General features: G+C 35.1%; 1 protein-coding gene across 6 annotated transcripts in view; it reads right to left on the bottom strand.

Annotated features, from left to right (window-relative positions):
* STAG2 (stromal antigen 2) overlaps window positions 1-19915 on the bottom strand; it is a 138908-nt gene that overhangs the window by 43072 nt on the left and 75921 nt on the right. For all 6 annotated transcript variants that reach the window (XM_011279456.4, XM_019824250.2, XM_045051135.1 and 3 more), the window contains 10 exons: window positions 17423-17627; window positions 15113-15264; window positions 12687-12760; window positions 11200-11323; window positions 10297-10395; window positions 10086-10165; window positions 4204-4311; window positions 2732-2843; window positions 714-831; window positions 210-313 (listed from right to left, as the gene is read on the bottom strand). In XM_011279456.4, the coding sequence (XP_011277758.1) occupies window positions 210-313; window positions 714-831; window positions 2732-2843; window positions 4204-4311; window positions 10086-10165; window positions 10297-10395; window positions 11200-11323; window positions 12687-12760; window positions 15113-15264; window positions 17423-17627 (1176 nt within the window). The remainder of the gene's footprint in view (window positions 1-209; window positions 314-713; window positions 832-2731; window positions 2844-4203; window positions 4312-10085; window positions 10166-10296; window positions 10396-11199; window positions 11324-12686; window positions 12761-15112; window positions 15265-17422; window positions 17628-19915) is intronic.

The following is a 19915-nucleotide window of genomic DNA, read 5'->3' as shown; positions in this document are numbered from 1 at the left end:
GCATCGGGCTCTGTGCTGACAGCTCAGAGACTGGAGCCTGCTTCGGCTTCTGTGTCTCCCTCTCTCTCTACCCCTCCCCAACTCGCACTCGACGTCTCTCCCTCAAAACTAAAATACAAACATTAAAAAAAATTTAAAAACAAGAATTTTTTTAATGATATTGAAAAGGCAGAAATATACTTTAAAATACTGAAACTATACTGACATACCCTTTTTCCTGTCCCTCTTCCCACAGGAGGATGACATTCAGCTGCTTGTCTAATGGTACAAAGCATTATTTCAATCAGAGCACTCTCCTGTCTGTCTGTTAATGCTGAAAAAAAAAGAATCAGAAAGAGTTAACCTGTTTCTTTTTCCTATATGCCACTTATAAGTATTACATAACAATTCCTTCTGCCTGTGACAGAATCTGACCTAATGTACTAAAGAATATCCCATTACTGTATCACTAAAAGGATGAAAACAAGGTAAACGATCCTGAACAGTACAAATCTGTGCATCACTGGTCCACAATTTGACCAAAGATATGAACACAGATACCAGGAGGAAAAAAATCAACAATACTGACAGCAACTACATCTTTTTACATAGTATTCGTGTATATGAAAGCACGATTATTCACAAAGATTTTCAGTTATGTTTTAATATTAAATACAAATGGAATAAGTATAATCCATTTTCAAAACTGTCTAGACAAGAAAACAACCACTTACCTTCTTCTCCACTAAGTGGCTCCTCCAGCAACAAGCTATTCATACATTCCCAGTCTTTCAGTAGCTCGGTAGCACAGTCCCACATGCTGTCCACAAGGTATGCTGCATGCTCATGTAACTAAAATTTAAAAAGAGCAACGTGCTCTTAGACAAATAGTACACTAGCCTTAACTCAAAGGAATGGAAGCTTTGTTGGCACCACGTACAAACTCAAACAGCATGTCTGTTTGTTGAGGTCAAATGGAAAAAAGGACAAAGAAGACACTTGCCTCAGCTTGCTGTGTATAAGTTAACCTAGTTAGGTAGTATCATTAAATATTCCTCACAATAATCATTAAACAGTTTACAAGAAAATTAATTCTGAAAAGATTATATGCATTTAAGTTTAGTGCCTATTTTGACTCAATACTACATGAATTAACTACAATTATACTGGGATTTTAATTTAATGGGGGTGATAATGGTTACTTAAAACATAAAATACATGTTTAACTTATCAATTCAATATATAAGCATATTATTTGTCTTCATTCTGTGAAGCTTAAAAGGCCCTATAGCTTCCCAACTCATTTTAGGGAAACAACATTACAATAACACCAAAAGCTGTCAGAGACATTACAAATAAAACAATGTATGGACCAACATCTTACATGAATATAGAGGGAATAGAAACCAGCAATATATAAAAAGGATAACAGATCACGACTAAGTAGGTTTTACCCTAAGAATGCAAGGTTGGTTCAAAATTCAAAAAACCAATCAACATAGTTCAATTATTAACATAATGAAGGATACAATAAAACAATCTTAAGGGACACAGAAAAAGCACTGGACAGAATTCGACATCCATTCAAGATAAAACTCAGCAAAAGGGATAGAAGGAAACATCCTCAAATAAACAGTTACACAATACCCATAACTAATAAGAGAACAGAGAGATATTGGACACTTTTCCACGAAGATCAACAACAATCCAAAGGTGTCTACTCTCACCTATTCTATTCAACATTCTACTGGATGTCCTAACCAGTGCAATAATGCCAGGGAAGGGGTACCTGGGTGACTCAGTCTCTTGATTTTGACCCAGGTCATGATCTCACAGGTTTGTGAGTAAGAGCCCCGCATCAGGCTTGCGTTGACAGTGCAGAGCCTGCTTGGGATTCTCTGTCTCCCCCTCTGTCCACCCTGCTCCCAACTTGTATGTGCACGGTCGGTGTGTCTCTCTCTCTCTCAAAAAATAAACAAACAGTGACCAAAAAAGTAACACCAAGGAAAAATGGCATAAATGAAATGAAATAAACCTATCGTTATTTGCAATGACTTGATTGTATTATTAGAGAAAAACTCAACAGATCTATTAAAAACTTACCAAAATAAGTGAATTTAGCAAAGTTACAGTTAAGAGGTCCATATGCAAAAACCAACTGTATTTCTATATGCAGGAACAATTAGAAAATTTAATTAAAAGACTCTAAAAGTGATTAAGTGATACAGAATATGGACACCAAAAATGTATGTTGGATTCTCTCAAATTCTTGTCAACAGGTTTTCAACCTGAAGGAGACCTAAGAGCTGATGTTAAATGTAAATCCCTATCTCCTTCTTTACAACAAAAGTAATAAAGCAGGTACCAAATACTGAGAATGAAATGCAGGGTCTGTGTTAAGAGTTTTACGTGGATTAGATAACTAATTTCTTAGGTAACAAATTATTACCCATATTTTTACAAGGGAAATGGGGCAGAGAAAAACTAAGTAACTAAAACAAAGTTATACAAATAATAATCAGAGGACCCCAATTGGTCTTTCTGATTCCAAAGCTCATACTCTAAGCTCTGTACATAAATCCTATTATTTGAACACCTTAAGAAAAGTCAAAAGTTTTTTAAACTTTGTGTAATGGGTACAACTATTCCATCCAAGATTTTCTGTGATATGTGGAAGATTTGAAAATATACATCATTTCAACCTTTTCTCCAAATTGTTTTGAACATACGCATAAAATGAACATTAACTAACCTCACTTTCCAGAAAGAAAAAAACCAATGTCTTCACAAGGTTGGCATTTGGACCTTGTCGTCCCCTTCTTTTCATCATTCCGTCCTCCTCTGGATCTCTACGACTGAAGAGCCTACAATCAACACAAAAGATTTACTTTTAAAACAAAAAAAAACCGTATTTCCTAATAAAAAAAAACTGTCTGGATTCCATATTTTAAGCATCTAACTAAGGAGAGTAAATGAAACCTGGGTAGGTAGAGTACTCTACAACATGATACCCAAGTAAATAACAGCTATAAACCTTTTTAATTTCAAACTTGATAGTAATTCTAAGTCCTCTTAAGTTAACTTCTCAAGTTAATTGTATGGAGTTATGAATTATTTCTTTTTAAAAACATTACTGCATTTTATGCAACCATTCCTTTTCATAAAAATATTATACTAGCCTATATCATTTATGCCCTAAATCTATGATACTCATCTCTTTAAAACTAAACATGTATTTTCTTTCTATCCTTCTTGCAATTATCCCAAAGTCTGAATTTAGTGGCCTCTTTCTATGGACATCATGGTGGTTTTTCCTTATATATGACAAAAGAGAACCATCACTGGTAGCAACCAATAGAAAAATGGAATATGAACATTTTATGTCATGTAGAACTTTCTAATAAAATTGCTTCTGCCAAATAGGCATTTTAATAAAATCTCAAAGATACATAGTTTAGTCCATGTGGTTCAAATTGTTCTCTTTAAAAGCCATTACATAACATTTGCCAAATGTTTTCTGTGGCCAAGATATTCACACTGCTATCCATACTACCTGATCTGAGGTGTTATAAGAACATGAAAAAGATTGTAGGATTCTTGGGATTCTTATGTCACACTATATCAAACACTTGAGGCAAAACCTTTTAATATTTTCTAAAGCAAAATAATTACAGGCTTAAGACTAAATATTATATTATGGGGTACCTGGGTGGCTCAGTCCGACTTCAGCTCAGGTCATGACCTCACAGTTTGTAAGTTCGAGCCCCGCTTCAGGCTCTGTGCTGATAGCTCAGAGCCTGGAGCCTGCTTCAGATTCTGTGTCTCCTTCTCTCTCTGACCCTTGCCCACTCACACTCTGTCTCTGTCTCTCTCTCGAGAATAAATAAACATTAAAAAAATTTTTAAAAAAAAACTAAGTATTACATTAGGAAGGGCAATATTTGGAAGCTGACATGGGAGAAAAGAATGAAAAATTAGGAAGAGGTCAGTCTTAACAAGACGATATAGATATATTTTTATATATTTTATCCATTAAAAGGCATTTCCCTTTAAAGATTTAACTTCTACAAATCAAGTGAATTGGAGAAAGGCTTAAATGTGAAAGTTACACCTTGTACTGAATAATTTTTTAAATGAGTTATATACATCTTTAGTATCAATTATAGCACAAGGAATTACTGTCATAAAAGTATACTTTACAAAATAACAAAAATATAGGTTTACTTTTTGTAGAGAAATTCCCCAGCTGCTACTGCTACTGGCCGGTGAGCTGAATAAACCAGATGGTAGACATTTTCACAATCTTCTGCAGTAAGAACTTCTTCACTACTCCTAAAAAAATAAATGAGCAGGAGCAGTTTCAACAATGACTTAATTTTAAAGACACTGAGTACAACAATCCGTGCTCATACATTAAAAAACAGTACACTTTTACTAACTTCTGTTTAAAAAAAAAAGAAAAAAAATCAACTTATTTGAGTATCATCTGTCAGTAAAAGCTTACACTGACAAAAGAGCTCCATATTTTTTAACATCTAAGGTCAATGGGAGGAAAAATTAGAGTGAATACCAAATGTACTGAAATATATGATGAAGAGAAATGATAATGTGATAAGGATGCAAAAGAGAAATGAAGACAGAATAAAAACTAATGTAAAAAATTAAGTGGTGGCATTCTAAGAGCTTAGAGTTAATAATCACAGAAAATACTCTCTGTACTTCATAGTGATATTAAGAATATCACAACATTAAAATATACCAACACCCCAATTCTCTCACAATGATGAATACTTCATTCGCCATGTACTGAACACCATAAGGCAATGCAAATAGATTTTTGAAATAGTTAAAATTCAAGTGCCAAAGACCTTTAATTGCAATCTATCATTGGAAAAATCTTACTAAAATGTACTGCTCATTTCCCTGATCTCATTTTTAAAAAAACAAAATAAACCTTGGGGTGCCTGGGTGGCTCAGTCGGTTAAGTGGCCGACTTCAGCTCAGGTCATGATCTCATGGTTTTTGAGTTCGACCCCACATCGGGCTCTGTGCTGACAGCTGAGAGCCTGGAGCCTGCTTCGGATTCTGTGTCTCCCTCTCTCTCTGCCTCTCCCCAACTTGTGCTATGTCTCTCTCTCTGTCTCTCTGTCTCTCAAAAATAAAATGTAAAAAAAATTTTAAAAAACACACAAAATAAACCTAATAAAATCTTCTTGGTAAATAAAAGTCATTATTAGGCCCATCAACCACAGTACCTCAGGGTAAACCTTGTTAAGTTCTTCCCTTATGGACTCTGTATTCAGGGTCCTGGCCTCTGGTACCTCCTTCACCCCTAATATGCAATCTAGGTTTTTAGCATTATATGTAAATTGAGAATCACAGGACCACCAACACAGAAAGAAGTCAAAGTATGTTAGATGGTTAGTTGAGGAGCTCAGATCCTTTTTGGTTTTCTGCTGTGCCCAAGGATTCCAGAAGTCTGATGTCTAAGGAAATAGTACTTCTCTTTAAGAGAAACAAAACCAAAATGTTACAATTCAAGTTTCAAAAGCATTTTGACTTACTCCATGTATAATACTGAATCGTTATTGGAAAAACCATTTGGGTCATTTTCTTTAATTTTTTCATGTCTATTTATTTTTGAGAAAGAGAGACAGAATGCGAGCAGGAGAAGGGCAGAGAAAGATGAAGACACAGAATCTGAAACAGGCTCCAGGCTCTGAGCTGTCAGCACAGACCCCGACATGGGGTTTGAACTCACTAATTGCGAGATCATGACCTGAACAAAGTCGGATGCTCAACCCACTGAGCCACCCAGGCGCCCCCACTTGGGTCATTTTATAATTAAAAAAAATATATATATATACTGACTCAAATCAATGTGCAGTAGTTCACTCATTTTAACTGTTTGAGAAGGAATGCTCCTGACAAGTTCCAGTGATGAAGTATGTAATAGTTGAATCAACTAAATGGCTATTATCCTTTAAAAAAATATTGAAAGATATCCATAAGGTATTACAGAGGAAGGGAGAAGCTACGGAAATACATGTAGAGTACTATTACTTTCTTATTTATTTCAGAATTATTTCAATACTTTCATAACGTATACAATATTTATAATTTTTAAGTTGAACTAAAAAAGAAAATGCAATAGTTAAGAATGCTCAAAACAGCTATTATCTTACATATTAATTTAATTCTTCCTCTATTGATAATCATTTAGGCCATATCAAAAATTCTATTCTGGGGCGCCTGGGTGGCTCAGTCAGTTATGCATCCTACTCTTGATTTCAGCTTAGGTCATGAGCTCACTGTTCGTGAGACCCAGGCTCATGTCAGGCTCATGTCAGGCTAGCTCATGTGCTGCCTGCTTGGGACTCTCTCTCTCTCCCTCCCCTTGCCCCTGTTCGCACGCTCTCTCTCCCTCTCAATAATAAACACTTTTTTTTAATTCTATTATAAACAATGCTGTTATAGAATGTGAGCAACTAAAATTTTGAACATAGATACTGTCAAGCTTCTTCCCAAAAAGGTTGTATCAATTTATAGTCACATCAATAATGTTTAAGGACCTGTTTTTGCACAGCTTTAACAAAATAGTGTATTAGCAAACACTTTTGTATATCTGTCAAATGACAGGTTAAAAAAATGATCTCATTTTAATATACTTGTCTCTATGTGTGGCTCAACATCTTTTCATATGTTTAAATTTTTATTTTCTTTTCTGCCCATGATTTGGTTTCCTGACTCTGGACTATTCTTGGGTTTCTATTCTTTAAATTGATTTACTGAAATTAACTCCTCTGATAAAAAAATATTTTGCCCAATCTGTCATTGGTTCTCTGAGTTTGTGGTATTTTATGTTATACAGACATTTAAAATTTTTTATGTAATTAATTCAATGATTTTTGTTATGTCTAGGTTTTATGTCAAGCTCTGAAAGATGTTGCTCAGTCATTTTACATATCAAATAAAAATGTTTAATCTCCCCCAGGTTTTCATCTAGTACTTGAATGGTTTCACTTATTTGCATTTAAACGTTTCATCCATGTGGAAATTACTTTTGTATAAGGAATGGCATGGGAATCCGATTTTATTTTTCCCCAAATAGAACCTAGTTGTCACAAAACCATTTCTTTTTTTTTTAACCATTTATTTTCTTATAGGAAAATGTCACCCTCACCCTATACTAGGTTCCGACTCATTTGTGCTTGTCTCTATTCTTTATTCTCTGCTACTAATCACAGTCTATTCACACACCACACCAGTACTGAAATCTAAAAATTACTATGGTTCTACAATATGACTTAAAATGATACTGCGCAGGGGTGCCTGGGTGGCTCAGTCGGTTATATGCCAATAAAAGAGTTTAAAAAGAGGAGAGGGATGGGGCACCTGGGTGGCTCAGTCGGTTAAGCGTCCGACTTCAACTCAGGTCACGATCTCTCGGTCCGTGAGTTCAAACCCCACGTCGGGCTCTGGGCTGATGGCTCAGAGCCTGGAGCCAGCTTCCGATTCTGTGTCTCCCTCTCTCTCTGCCCCTCCCCCATTCATGCTCTGTCTCTCTCTGTCTCAAAAATAAATAAACGTTAAAAAAAAATTAAAAAAAAAAAAAGAGGAGGGGGAGAATTTTATTGGGAGTCCTAGGCAATGCTAATTTTAACCAAATCACTTCCAGCCATTTGTGGACATAGGTAAAAAATAATTTATTTTGGGGGGCGCCTGGGTGGCTCAATTGGTTAAGCATCCACTCCTGATTTCAGCTCAGGTTGTGATCTCAGGGTCGTGAGATCTGGGCATGGAACCTGCGAAAAATTCTCACCTTTTCCCTCAGCCCCTCCCCCATGCTCGCTCGCTCTCTCTCAAAAAAAATGTTAAAAAAAAAGGAAAGAACATAATCTTAGAATGAACAAAGAATATCCTTTTTTAAAAATAATACTGGGCAGTCATCACTCACTAAATGTTTTTATCACAGCTTCACTGGCTACCATTACATGATGAATTTTCCATACGAGTGTCAGAATTAGCATGGTACGTTAAAAAAATCATTTTGCAATTATTATTTGGATCATGCTAACAAACTAAATGTCCACTGACAGATGAATGGGTAAACAAAATGTTGCATAAACATACAATGGAATATTACTAAGCCTCAAAAGTAAATGAAATCCTGATACATGCTATAACATGAATAAACTCAAGACATTATGCTAAGTGAAATAAGCCAGATACAAAATTACAAATACTATGTGATTCCAGTTATAGGAGTTTCCTAAAATAGTCTAATTTATAGAGATAGAAAGTAGAACCGTGGTCACCAGGGGCTGGGGGGGAATGAAGGAATAGGGCGTTAGTGTTTAATGGGTAGAGAGTTTCAGTATGGGATGATAAAAATAGTTCTGGAGATAGATAATGGTGATGGCTTCACAACAAAATAAACATACTAAAGGCCTCTAAACTATACACTTAAAAAAATGTTTAAAATTGTAAATTTTTATTGGCTGAGTAATATTCCTGTGTGTGTGTGTGTGTGTGTGTGTGTGTGTGTGTGTACACGTGTACACCGTATTTTATCCTTCATCTTTTGATGGGACAGATTACCTGCTTCTTAAACTTGGCTATTGTAAATAATACTCCAATAAACATAGAGGGACATATATCTGTTTGAATTAGTGTTTCCATTTTCTTTAGGTAAATACCCAGTAGTGGAATTACTGGATCCTATGGTACTTCTATTTTTAGTTTTTTGAGGAACCACCATACTGTTTTCATCTATAAAGAACTCATACAACTCAATACCAAAAACATCTGATTAAAAACTGGACAGAGGACCTGAACAGACATTTTTACAAAGACATACAGATGACCAACAAACAAATGAAAAGACGGTCAACATCACTAATCATCAGGGAAATGCAAATCAAAACCACAATGAGGTATTACTTCACAACAGTCAGAATGGCTAGTATCAAAAAGACAAATAACAGTGTTGGTGAGGTTGTGGAGAAAATGAACCCCTGTGCCAAAGGGGAGGGGAGTGGGGCAAATGGGCAAAATGGATGAAGGGATTAAGAGGAACAAATTTTCAGTAATAAAGTAAGTGACAAGGATGAAAAGTGTATCATAGGGAATATAGTTAATAATACTATGATATACATATTGTGGTGAGCGTTTCATAATATATATTATTTTTGAAATACTATGTTGTATACCTGAAACTAATTTAATATTATGTCAACTACACTTCAATTAAACATTTTAGGGGCACCTGGGTGGCTCAGTCGGTTAAGCATCTGACCTCGGCTCAGGTCATGATCTCACGGTTCGGGAGTTCAAGCCCTGCGTCGGGCTCTGTGCTAACAGCTCAGAGCCTGGAGACTGCTTCGGATTCTGTTTCTCCCTCTCCCTGCCCCTGCCCTGCTCATGTGCATGCTCTCTCTCTCTCTCTCAAATACAAACAAACATTAAAAAACAAATTTTTTAAAATATGATGGTAAATTTTTCTAAAAAGGAAAAAATATTGCATCACTATTACATTTGAACATAATAGAATTTTCGTTTTTAGTCTTTCTCTTTTTTTTTTTACTCTCAAGTTAGTCAACATAGCCATAGTCTTGGCTTCAGAGGTAGAACCCAGTGCTCATCCGAAAAAGTGCCCTCCTTAACGCCCCCCACCCGGGGCGGGGCGGGGCGGGGCGGGGGGGGGGGTGGTGGAGATTAAATGCATAAAAGAATGTTTTAAATTCAGATTGTTTACAGAGAAATTTCAGTAAATACTATTTTCTAAAAGAGTGACAAAATATAATAGGCATATTTAATATACTCAAGTGTTTAACTTTATTTCAAGGGCACCTAAGACAGTGAAATGGAAAGGAAACTGGCCATCAGAATGGGAACACATGAATTCCTAGCTCAGTTAAAATATTCTACTCTAATGGTTTCCTCTTCCTGTTTCTACAACCTTACGTGAGAAAATTAAACTTCTAGCTGTAAAAATTCTGTGACTTAAGTAATTAAAATTTAAAACCAGATAAATTTAAACTATATACTCTAATGTTTTATTTAAACATCTGAACATTAATAATATGCAATAAATACATACTTACTGTAAAACAAGAGTAAGTAATTTTATTGCTTGTACTGCAACATCATATTCTTTGTCAAGGGTCATAGATACAATTCTATCCTAAGGACAAAAAAATTAAGATATTTTTAAAGTAAAACTTAGAAAAAAAAATTTAAAAAAAATAAAGTAAAAATTAGAGAAAAATATTTTCAAACAACAGGTAATTTTTAAAAACTTAAAGTTATACTAACCTTGAACCGACTGGTAAAAAGCTCCAGTTTGGAATTAAGTTCTTTGTTATAATAAAGCCCTTGTAGAGCAGTGAGACATTTGAGTCTTACCTCACCTTGCTAAATGAAACAAGAGGAGAAAATGCATTAAAACTCTGCATATCTTCAACGTGAATATTCAAGACATAAACAGTATTTTCTACTTTAAATATTTAAGTATCTTCCATACAATTCTCCAAAACTTTCATTTTCAAAACCTCTCATCCCTGATAATGCAAAAATAGAAATCAATACATACATTTAAGACTAAAGACCTTTTGGGTTACTATTTCTGTAGGTCAAATGAAAATTTTTTGAAAACTTATTCAGAGCAATACTACCGTGAAAGACAATAGTAGAACATTTGACAGTAAGTTTTCCTTCAAAAAAAGTATTTGTAAAGGATGTATGCTAAGAACTTCAAGGCTAGTGAAAAGGTAGCCTGAGAGAAAGGTAGATTAACAAAAAACAGAAAATAAAAAAGGTCAAAGGCAAAGTAATTTATAATCTGGCAAAGATATGTGTTTATCAAAGAGAGAAGAAAAGTTAGAAAAATTTTAAAAGTATTTAGCACTCACATATTAAGAATAAGGACTCTTCTGACTGCTCTAAGAAATGCCTGACCACCACCTCATACATGATTCTAATGTTTCGCTACAAAAAGTAATTCAAGATTGATGTCCAAATCAGTGGCCAAGATTTAAAAGTCTAGGGGACTTTTATACAGGAGACCATGTTCTCATGGAAAAGATAGAAAAGAATAAAAGAGAGGGACCTATAGGAATGTGGTCCCAGGCATACCTATACGCAGATACTCCTCACGAATGAGAGCTGTAGATAGCTATGCCTATATGTACACAAGTATTCTATAAGAGCATATCTCACCTTATCATGCATAGTCCAACCAACATACTTTAAATAACTGTCATTTAGAAAGGCATCACTATACATTTTCATCCAAATGCCAATTTCTTCAATGCAAATAGCTCGGATTTCAGCTATTGCATCACTAAATGAAGGAAAGAAAAATTACATATATTAGTGCCACTACAGCAACAGGATTTGTGATTTAGTCAAGAGATGCCAAATACCTTTATGGATTACTGGGGATTTAAAAGTAGAACTGATGCATGACACCTGAATGCTTACAGTCTATTTGGCAAAGCATAATAGTCATCGCATGAATATTTAAAATTAAATAAAACTACAAACAAAATCGAATCCCTCACCTTTTATATCATGCCATATCCCAGCCTCTGCTCACACCTGCTGGGCACAGTGTGTTCAGAAAACAGCAGGCACACTAGTCTAGTTAGAGCATAATTTTCCAGGAGAGAATTAGGTACACATAACATTGAGGCCAAGCTAAATTTGGATTTGAATGTCAGACTAAATTTATTTTGAATTCAGCCTATAGATACTGGTGAGTTACTGAAGGCTTCTGAGCAGAGGAATAACAACAAAAGAATGTTTTAGGAAAACTTCAATAATCTCTAGGTATGAGAAATGGTGGGAGAATAGACTAAGATAATGGTGACACCAGAAACAAAAAGGAAAAAATGGACAAAGGGACATTACAAAGGAAGTGATTCAATAATTGACAAGTTGAGGAAGTGAGGGAGAAGTTGAATAAAAATGCGACCAACATTTAAAGAATAGGTTAGAGGAGAAATGGTGATAAGATTACCTATTTCTTTCCTCTGCTCATTCAAAACAGCAAAACGAAACAAAACAAAACGAACAAAAAAACCCCTTAAATCTATCCAAACTTTCCCACTGACACGCAAAACAGGAGAGCCCAGAATTGTCATGCATAGTTTCTATTAACATAGTACATCCAAAGGCAATGAAGTATTCTGTGCTCTGAGTCCTAATCATAGAAGTAGCTTCCATCTGCTGGGCAGCTATAAGTCAAGCACATTACCCCATTTTTCAGAGAGAAAACATCAACTTCAGAGCAGTTAAATAACTTGACTGTCGAGTAGCTCAATCAGTGTCAGTGGAAGACCTTACCTTCTAACACTGATCTTGTTCCAGTGCTCCTTCCACTGATTTATACTGCCTAAACCACTAAATACCCAAACTTGAATAGGAAAAAAGAATTACATCGAGGGCACCTGGGTGGCTCAGTCAGTTAAACATCTGACTCTTGATTTCTTGATATTGGCTCAGGTCATGATCTGGCGGTACGTGAGATCAAGCCCTGCATCAGGCTGCACGCTGACAGCACAGAGCCTACTTGGGATTCTCTCCCCCTCTCTCTGCCACTAGCTCCCGTGTGCATTTGTGTGCTCTCTCTCTCTCTTAGAATAAATGAATAAATTTAAACTCTATAAAAAAAAGAATTACATAGAAAAAATGTCCTGACTTACCGGTATCTATGTACAAACACTCCCTTAAATATTGCATTCATCATATTTTCTATCTCGTCTTGATTTTCCTGAAGCTGAAAAGAATACATCATTTCTTTTCAATTGTAAGGAAGGACAATGAAAAGAACTTCTAGAAGTTGTTACAAGTACAAATGCAGGTCTCCCCAGTATTTTGGTAATTAAATCTAATTTTTAATTCTACTAGACAACAGTAACCACACACAAAAATTAACAGCTGCTGTAGATCAGGTAGCCAAAGTCCCTTGATACCTAGAATATTTGACGTGGCTTTTAATGTTTACCTGGTAGATTAGCCTTTTCTAAGGGTCACAAATTTCCACTGTAAAAAGGCACATAAGAATCTGTGAAGTAATTTATTATCACATGTATCACCTATTATATAACATGTATGTTCATATCAAAAAAGCCTAACATTATTTCATTATCTTGGTCATAATCATCAGAAAAAGAAATGTTACAGTGCTTGTTCAAAGAACAAAAGATATTTGAGTAAAATAACTTAGTAAAAATGAATATCCCTGCTAAATTCTTTTGAAGGAAACAAATTGCACCTTAAATAATCAAGTAAACATTTTAAAATCTTAGTTTACTTATCTACTCCCATTATTTTTCAATTCAGAGTTTGAGAATGAAGACAAAATTGTTTCAGAGCTTGAGAGGAGAAAAATCTTTCACAGTTTAAGTATCAATGAGCTTTTAGATTATGTTCTGTGCTTTTGTAAAATGTATTTTTTTCTTTTATAAATACATTCTTGCATTTCCAAATAATGCTAATAAGGGCATGTGCTTCTTATATTCATTAGCACAGATAAATAGTCAAATGTACAAGGTGGTCAAAAACTTAACCCTAACCTAGAAGTATTAATATCTTATACCTGTACAGGAATTTTAATCTCAAAATCCTTTTACCTATATCCACTTGTTCTATGCTCACAATCTTAAAATAATGTCCAAGAATTGGACCATAATTTCAAGGCCTAAGACATGCATTATGTTTACCTAATAAATCTGATGAACGTTATTATCTAAATTAAGGGGCAAAAAGGTCAATTCTTCCATTTCAAACTATACAAAAAAGATGAGGAATTTAGGTAGGGGGAAAATATGGACAAGATTTTGAGGCTTTTGTTGAGTCAGGACATTTTAAAGTTATTGACTATCCCAAAAATAATCAACTAAAATTGTAGCTACTACCAACCCCAAATATGTCAAAATCAAGTAGGAATTTATGGATTACCATGGCAAATATTAACTCAACTGCATTACTAACACTTCTAAAACATCAGATCTTGCATATTAGAAATGAGCGCAAACATCACAAATATCAGACAGCAAAATATGTATCACTAATGACGGAGGAATTTAAAATCACAAACACAACATTAAAATATTTTATTTAGGGGGTGCCTGGGTGGCTCAGTCGGTTATGTGTTCAACTTCGGCGCAGGTCAAGATCTTGCGGCTTGTGAGTTCGAGCCCCACGTCAAGCTCTGTGCTGACAGCGCCAAGCCTGGAGCCTGCTTCGGATTCTGTGTCTCCCTCTCTCTCTGTGCCCCTCCCCTGCTCACCCTCTGTGTCTTTCACGCAAAAATAAACATTAAAAAAATTTTTAAGGCTGAAAAATAGTCTCCTCATTCAAAGTTAAATTTGGTGGTCAGTTGTTAATGCTAACTGCCCTCCTATACTACCAAAAAAAAAAAAAACAAAAAACAAAAAAGGGCAGCAATTGAGACACCATGAATAGCCCATAAGTAATTTTTCACAGTGATGTCACAGAAGTAAAACCTGAATTCATCCTAACAACAAGCTTAGGGAAGAAGTTAACAGAGACATTTTCATGGCAGAGATAAATACTAAGGTTTAAAACAACTTGTCTGAATGGCTAGGACTCCCTACTTAAAACCTTGAACTCTTAATCCTAGTCCACACAGAAAAGAAAATGCATGCAAAAGGTACTGCTGGCTTGCACAGTCAACCGAACTGGACATTTAAACAACCTGAAATGTTATTTAAATTTAAATCATTCCCAAAAGTTTGATGAACTTGCAAAGTTATATGATAATTCACGGTGGCCACGTTGGTCATGGATTAACAGATTAAATATTTAATACAGGGGCATCTGGGTGCTCAATCAATAAAGCATCTAACTCTTGACTTTAGCTCACGTCATGGCTTCACAGTTCATGAGCTCCAGCTCTGTGTAGCGCTGCACGCTACAGTGCAGAGACTGCTTAGGACTCGCTCTCTCCCTCTCTCTGACCCTCCTCGCTCAAGCTCACACACGTGCATGTGCACGTTCTCTCTCTCTCGCTCTCACTCTTGATGAATAAATAAATAAATAAATAAATAAATAAATAAATAAATAAATAAATAGCATTAAAAAAAAACTCAACACAAAAGTTTACCTCCTTCCGCTTCTGTAGCAGGAGTTCTAGCCTCTCATTGGCTCGTTTTCCAATCATTTTATTCCGTTCTGCCTCATACTGTCTTTGTGTGTTATCCATATTAATGCTAAGATTTAGTGCCACATTCACCAAAGCTGTCATCAACTTCATAGCTATTTTTAAATGGAAAATGTTGAAATTAGTTTCACAGATGCAAAATTTTACAATTTAATATCAAGTTAAGAGAAATTAAGGATAAAATGGGCTGTTCTGCTTCTAACAGAAAAGAAAAATACAGCTGCTACAAATGACAACAACAAAATAAACAACAGCTAATGTGTACGGAATACTTACTATGTCAGTTACCTATATTACAGTACTTTTCATGGATTATCTCCTAAACCTCACAACAGCTCTCAAAGTCAAGTATTATCCCCATTTCATTCACAAGGAAACTGAAGGCCAGGGAGATTAAGGAATATGCCTGGTATTATACAGTTCATATAAGTAGTTAAACCAGTATCCAAAACTAGGCAATCTGGGGCACCCGGGTGGCTCAGTCCGTTACACATCTGACTTTGGCTCAGGTCATGACCTTACAGTCCAGGAGTTTGAGCCCCGGTGCTGACAGCTCAGAGCCTGAGGGGGCCTGCTTCAGATTCTGTGTCTCCCTTTCTCTATCTGCCCCTCCCCCACTTGGGCTCTGTCTCTGTCTCAGTCTCTCTCTCTCTGTCAAAAATAAACTTTTAAAAAACCAGGTAATCTGACTTTAGACTATGCTCATATCCCACTACTCTAAACTGTGTCCCCTATGATCTTTTTCAGAGATATTTCACCTTCTAAGTAAATTTTGGTTCATATAGCAGTCATTTAGCTATCTCCATAACCAAAGGGAGAAGCAATCTGAGTGCTCATGTCAAACTATAGTGTGTAAAACTGTGTCTCCCTCTTTCTCTGCCCTTCCCCCTCTTGTACTCTCTCTCTCAAAAGTAAACAAACATTAAAAAAAATTTTTTTTAAATAAAGTGCTTTTTATTACACTTCCTACAGATTCCCACCTTCTGTTACCGAACCCTGGCTCCTGAGACCAGACTTACTGTGATTTAAAACTACTATCTCACCATTTTATGCGTTTTTTAGTTTACTCCAGACTACTTCTCATTGCATAATAGAACAGCACAAAACTAAATCTTAATTTGTGGCTACTGGGTGTCTTTAAAAGGGATCCTCAATTTTCTCTTCAGAGCTATTTCATTCCCTCAGATTGTTACTCTGATCTAAAATTATCCACCTTACGTCATCATACTTATTTTCATTTACTTTAGCCATCAAGTTCTTAATATTAAACACTACCTAAATTCATAGAGCAAGAACACATTCGTACTTTGTGACTTCCAATCTAAAAACAAAAATCCTATAGAAAGATTGCCTGCATTTTTTTTCTCTACTCCCTTCCCTCAGATTACCTGCATTTTTTGAAAATGGAAGACTTAGCAAAAATACGTTTTTAATTGTACCTTTAATTCTTTAGGAAAATAAAGGATAAAAATGTCCCCACACTTAAAGAATGAAAAATTTTTGCAGAAATCATATATTCTAGCATTAAGGCTTATAATACTATAGTAACAATGAAAGTCTAGTTGATTTTTTTCCAACCCAAACCAAGAAGTACATATTCAGTGATAGCGTATCAACAATTTTACTTTTAGCACAAAGGAGGAACCAAAAGATTTTATAAACACCAACACCAAAACTCACTGTTCTAGAATTATGTAAGGCTTAAAAATATAACTCATTTCAAAAATCAAAGAATTTAGCTCAGTCTAAAGTTACTCTGAAACATAAAAAAAAAATAAAATAAAATAAACTTTTGTGGCGTGATTAAAGAATAAACATGATCCTGCCAGGACCATCAAACCAGGAGGGACAGTGCATAATCAGAGACAAAATAAGGGTCATTAGGACTACATATCCAAAGTGACTGACAGTCTCCCCAAATTTGCTGTCAATATTCTCCCTGATAAAAAGTCTTTCAAAAACATGACACATTCCTATCCACTTCTTTTCCCCTTCTGTGGCATAGCAATCAAGTAGGTTTAACACAAGAAAATCACAATATATACTAACTATAATATACCTTTAAAAATCAAAACTGAAAATATCATTGCATTCCTAGTAATTCATGGGGCAAGGGGGGGAGTGGAGGAAGAGTGTCCTGTTGATGGTTACTCTACAAGCAAAATTAATTTGTGTGATTATTTCATTTCTATTAATGAAAACGATTTTCATCTCTAACCTAAAGAAATAGGCAAAAAAATTTTAAATACTGACCTGCCAGGGTGCTTGTATGTCGAAATGCTCTGACTTGTGAGTCAGACAATCCTGTAAGAAGTGAAATGACTGTATCCATCATGTACTCATCATATATGATGCTATACTGACACTGCCGTACTAATACGCCAATGAATTCACAAAAACTGGATTTGAACTTCTTCCACTGAGGCCCAGCCATGGTAAGTGGATAGTCTCCACTATCCTAAAAACAAAAATTTTAAACAGGAATTTCATTTAAAACACATGATTTAACAAAATTTCGCTTGTCTTTGAAATTCCCTAGGCAAAAGCTGAAAATAGACTCCTTTACCTCACCCTTCTTCTCCATTAAATCCTCAAAGTAGGCAGGAGAATATGCAAAGGTGGAGGTACCTTTGAACACTTCTCTTTAAGACCAAAATGGAGATTCTGAATTCACTTTAACTAATAAAAATATATACCATTACTCAATGTTAAAAATATAAAGGTTCTCCCATCAAAGCAAAACATTATTCTGATTAACAAAGATAAACTGATTAAATTTCTTTAAAACAAAAGCATAGCAAAAATCAAACCAATGTTCTATTTTTAATGGATTAAAAATGATGAAATCATACTCTCAGCCAGTCTAAATGATGTTATGATTTATAAATAATCAAAAGATTACAATGTATATTTTCATTAGCTTCAAGGACATCAGTCAAAAGACATAAACAATGACATAGTTATTTTTTTAAAATGATATAATTTTTAAAAGAAATGTAAAGATAGCTAGTATAGCCTGGAAAGACTGGTACTTGAGTTTTCTTCTACATAAAGATGGGGCATTCTCCAGTGCAGTTACATTGAGAATCCCCATAAATCATTAAAAACAAATCCTTAAAAAATAAAAACGAAGGCCAATACTCCACAGAACATCCAAAAGTAAGAGTTGCTTTCAAGAATATCCTAGAGACTTAAGATCATTTTATTGGTACAGTTTAGTACATTTTTTAACCATGATATATTTTTTTTCTTAAGTAGACTCCACGCCCAACGAGGGGGCTTGAACTCACAACTCTAAGATCAAAAGTTGCATGCTCTACCAACTGAGCCAGCCAGGCACCCCTATATTTTGTCATCAGAGAAACATTTTTTTTTTAATTTTAGGTCATGGCATATAGAAGTTGAACTATTATTTCTCATCTGAGAACAAGATCCTAATATTCCAGAAAAAACCTTTCTTCCATATTATCTGATTAAATCATTTAGTGGCTACAATGAACTGTATCATCTTAATTGTTGTTAGTTTGCGGATACTTTCAAATCAGATTTCAGGATTCTTATCTCAAATAGCTATTTCCCTTTAGTAAGAAGGTTCTCACTAAAACATTTTGATATTAGTAAGTTAAAATAAAGTAGTCCCTCCCACCATTATCCAGTTTCATTTTCCACCTTTCAGTTACCCACAGTCAACCTCCATCCAAAAGCAGATGATCTTTCTTCTGAGGTATTGTCAGAAGGTCAATAGTAGCCTAACACTATGTCACAACACCTATGTCACTCACCCCACTTCACCTCATCATGTAGGTAATTTTGTCATCTCACATCATCATAAGGGTGAGTACAGCACAAGATATTTTGAGAGAGACAGACTACAATCATGTAACTTTTATTACAGTATAGTGTTAGAATTGTTCTGTTTTATTGTTAGTTATTGTTAATCTCTTATTGTGTCTAATTAATAAATTAAACTTTATCACAGGTATGTATACATAGAAAAAATATAGAATATATAGGGTCTGGTACTATTTGTGGCTTCAGGCATCCACTGGAGATCTTGGAATGTATCCCCCGGGGATAAAGGAAGGGGTGGGGGGCGGGGAGGGACTGCTGTAATACCATTACTCATAATTACCTCTCAACTACTTGGAGACTGATTAATAGCACTTAGTGATCATCAAAGCCTTTTTAAACAAATCTTGTCTATCTTTTAGAATGATAGTTGAAAGCTCCTTCATCAGAGTAAGCAAGAAAAAAAATGATCAAGTAAAACTCAAATTAGACCAGACTTTCTACTTGAAAATCCACAGCGACAAGTTTTGAAGAGTAAACCTGCTGGTCCTGGAATGCAGCTGTGAACCCTGCCCTGAAGGAGCTTACATTATAGTAAATCTGTCGTCATTGGTAACAATACTTCAAAGACATCACTGTGATAAAGAATTCACTCAAGTCTAAGCTAGTATTTTTTTATTTGTATTGTTCTTATTACTCATATTTGAAACATAAAAGATATTCTAAATAATAACATATAGAGAACTGACCCTTAAACAACATGGGTTTGAACTGTACGGGTCCACTTATACATGGATTTTCTTCAATAAACATATGTATAGTACTGTAAATTTATTTTCTTAGTAACATTTTCTTTTCTCTACCTTACTTTATTATAAGAATATGGTATATGGGGCGCCTGGGTGGCGCAGTCGGTTAAGCATCTGACTTCAGCCAGGTCACGATCTCGCGGTCCGT

The sequence above is a fragment of the Felis catus genome, chromosome X (assembly GCF_018350175.1).
Source record: "Felis catus isolate Fca126 chromosome X, F.catus_Fca126_mat1.0, whole genome shotgun sequence".
NCBI classification, from domain to species: domain Eukaryota; kingdom Metazoa; phylum Chordata; class Mammalia; order Carnivora; family Felidae; genus Felis; species Felis catus.
Note: the sequence above shows the minus strand (reverse complement) of the source record. Positions and strands in the feature narration are given on the sequence as shown.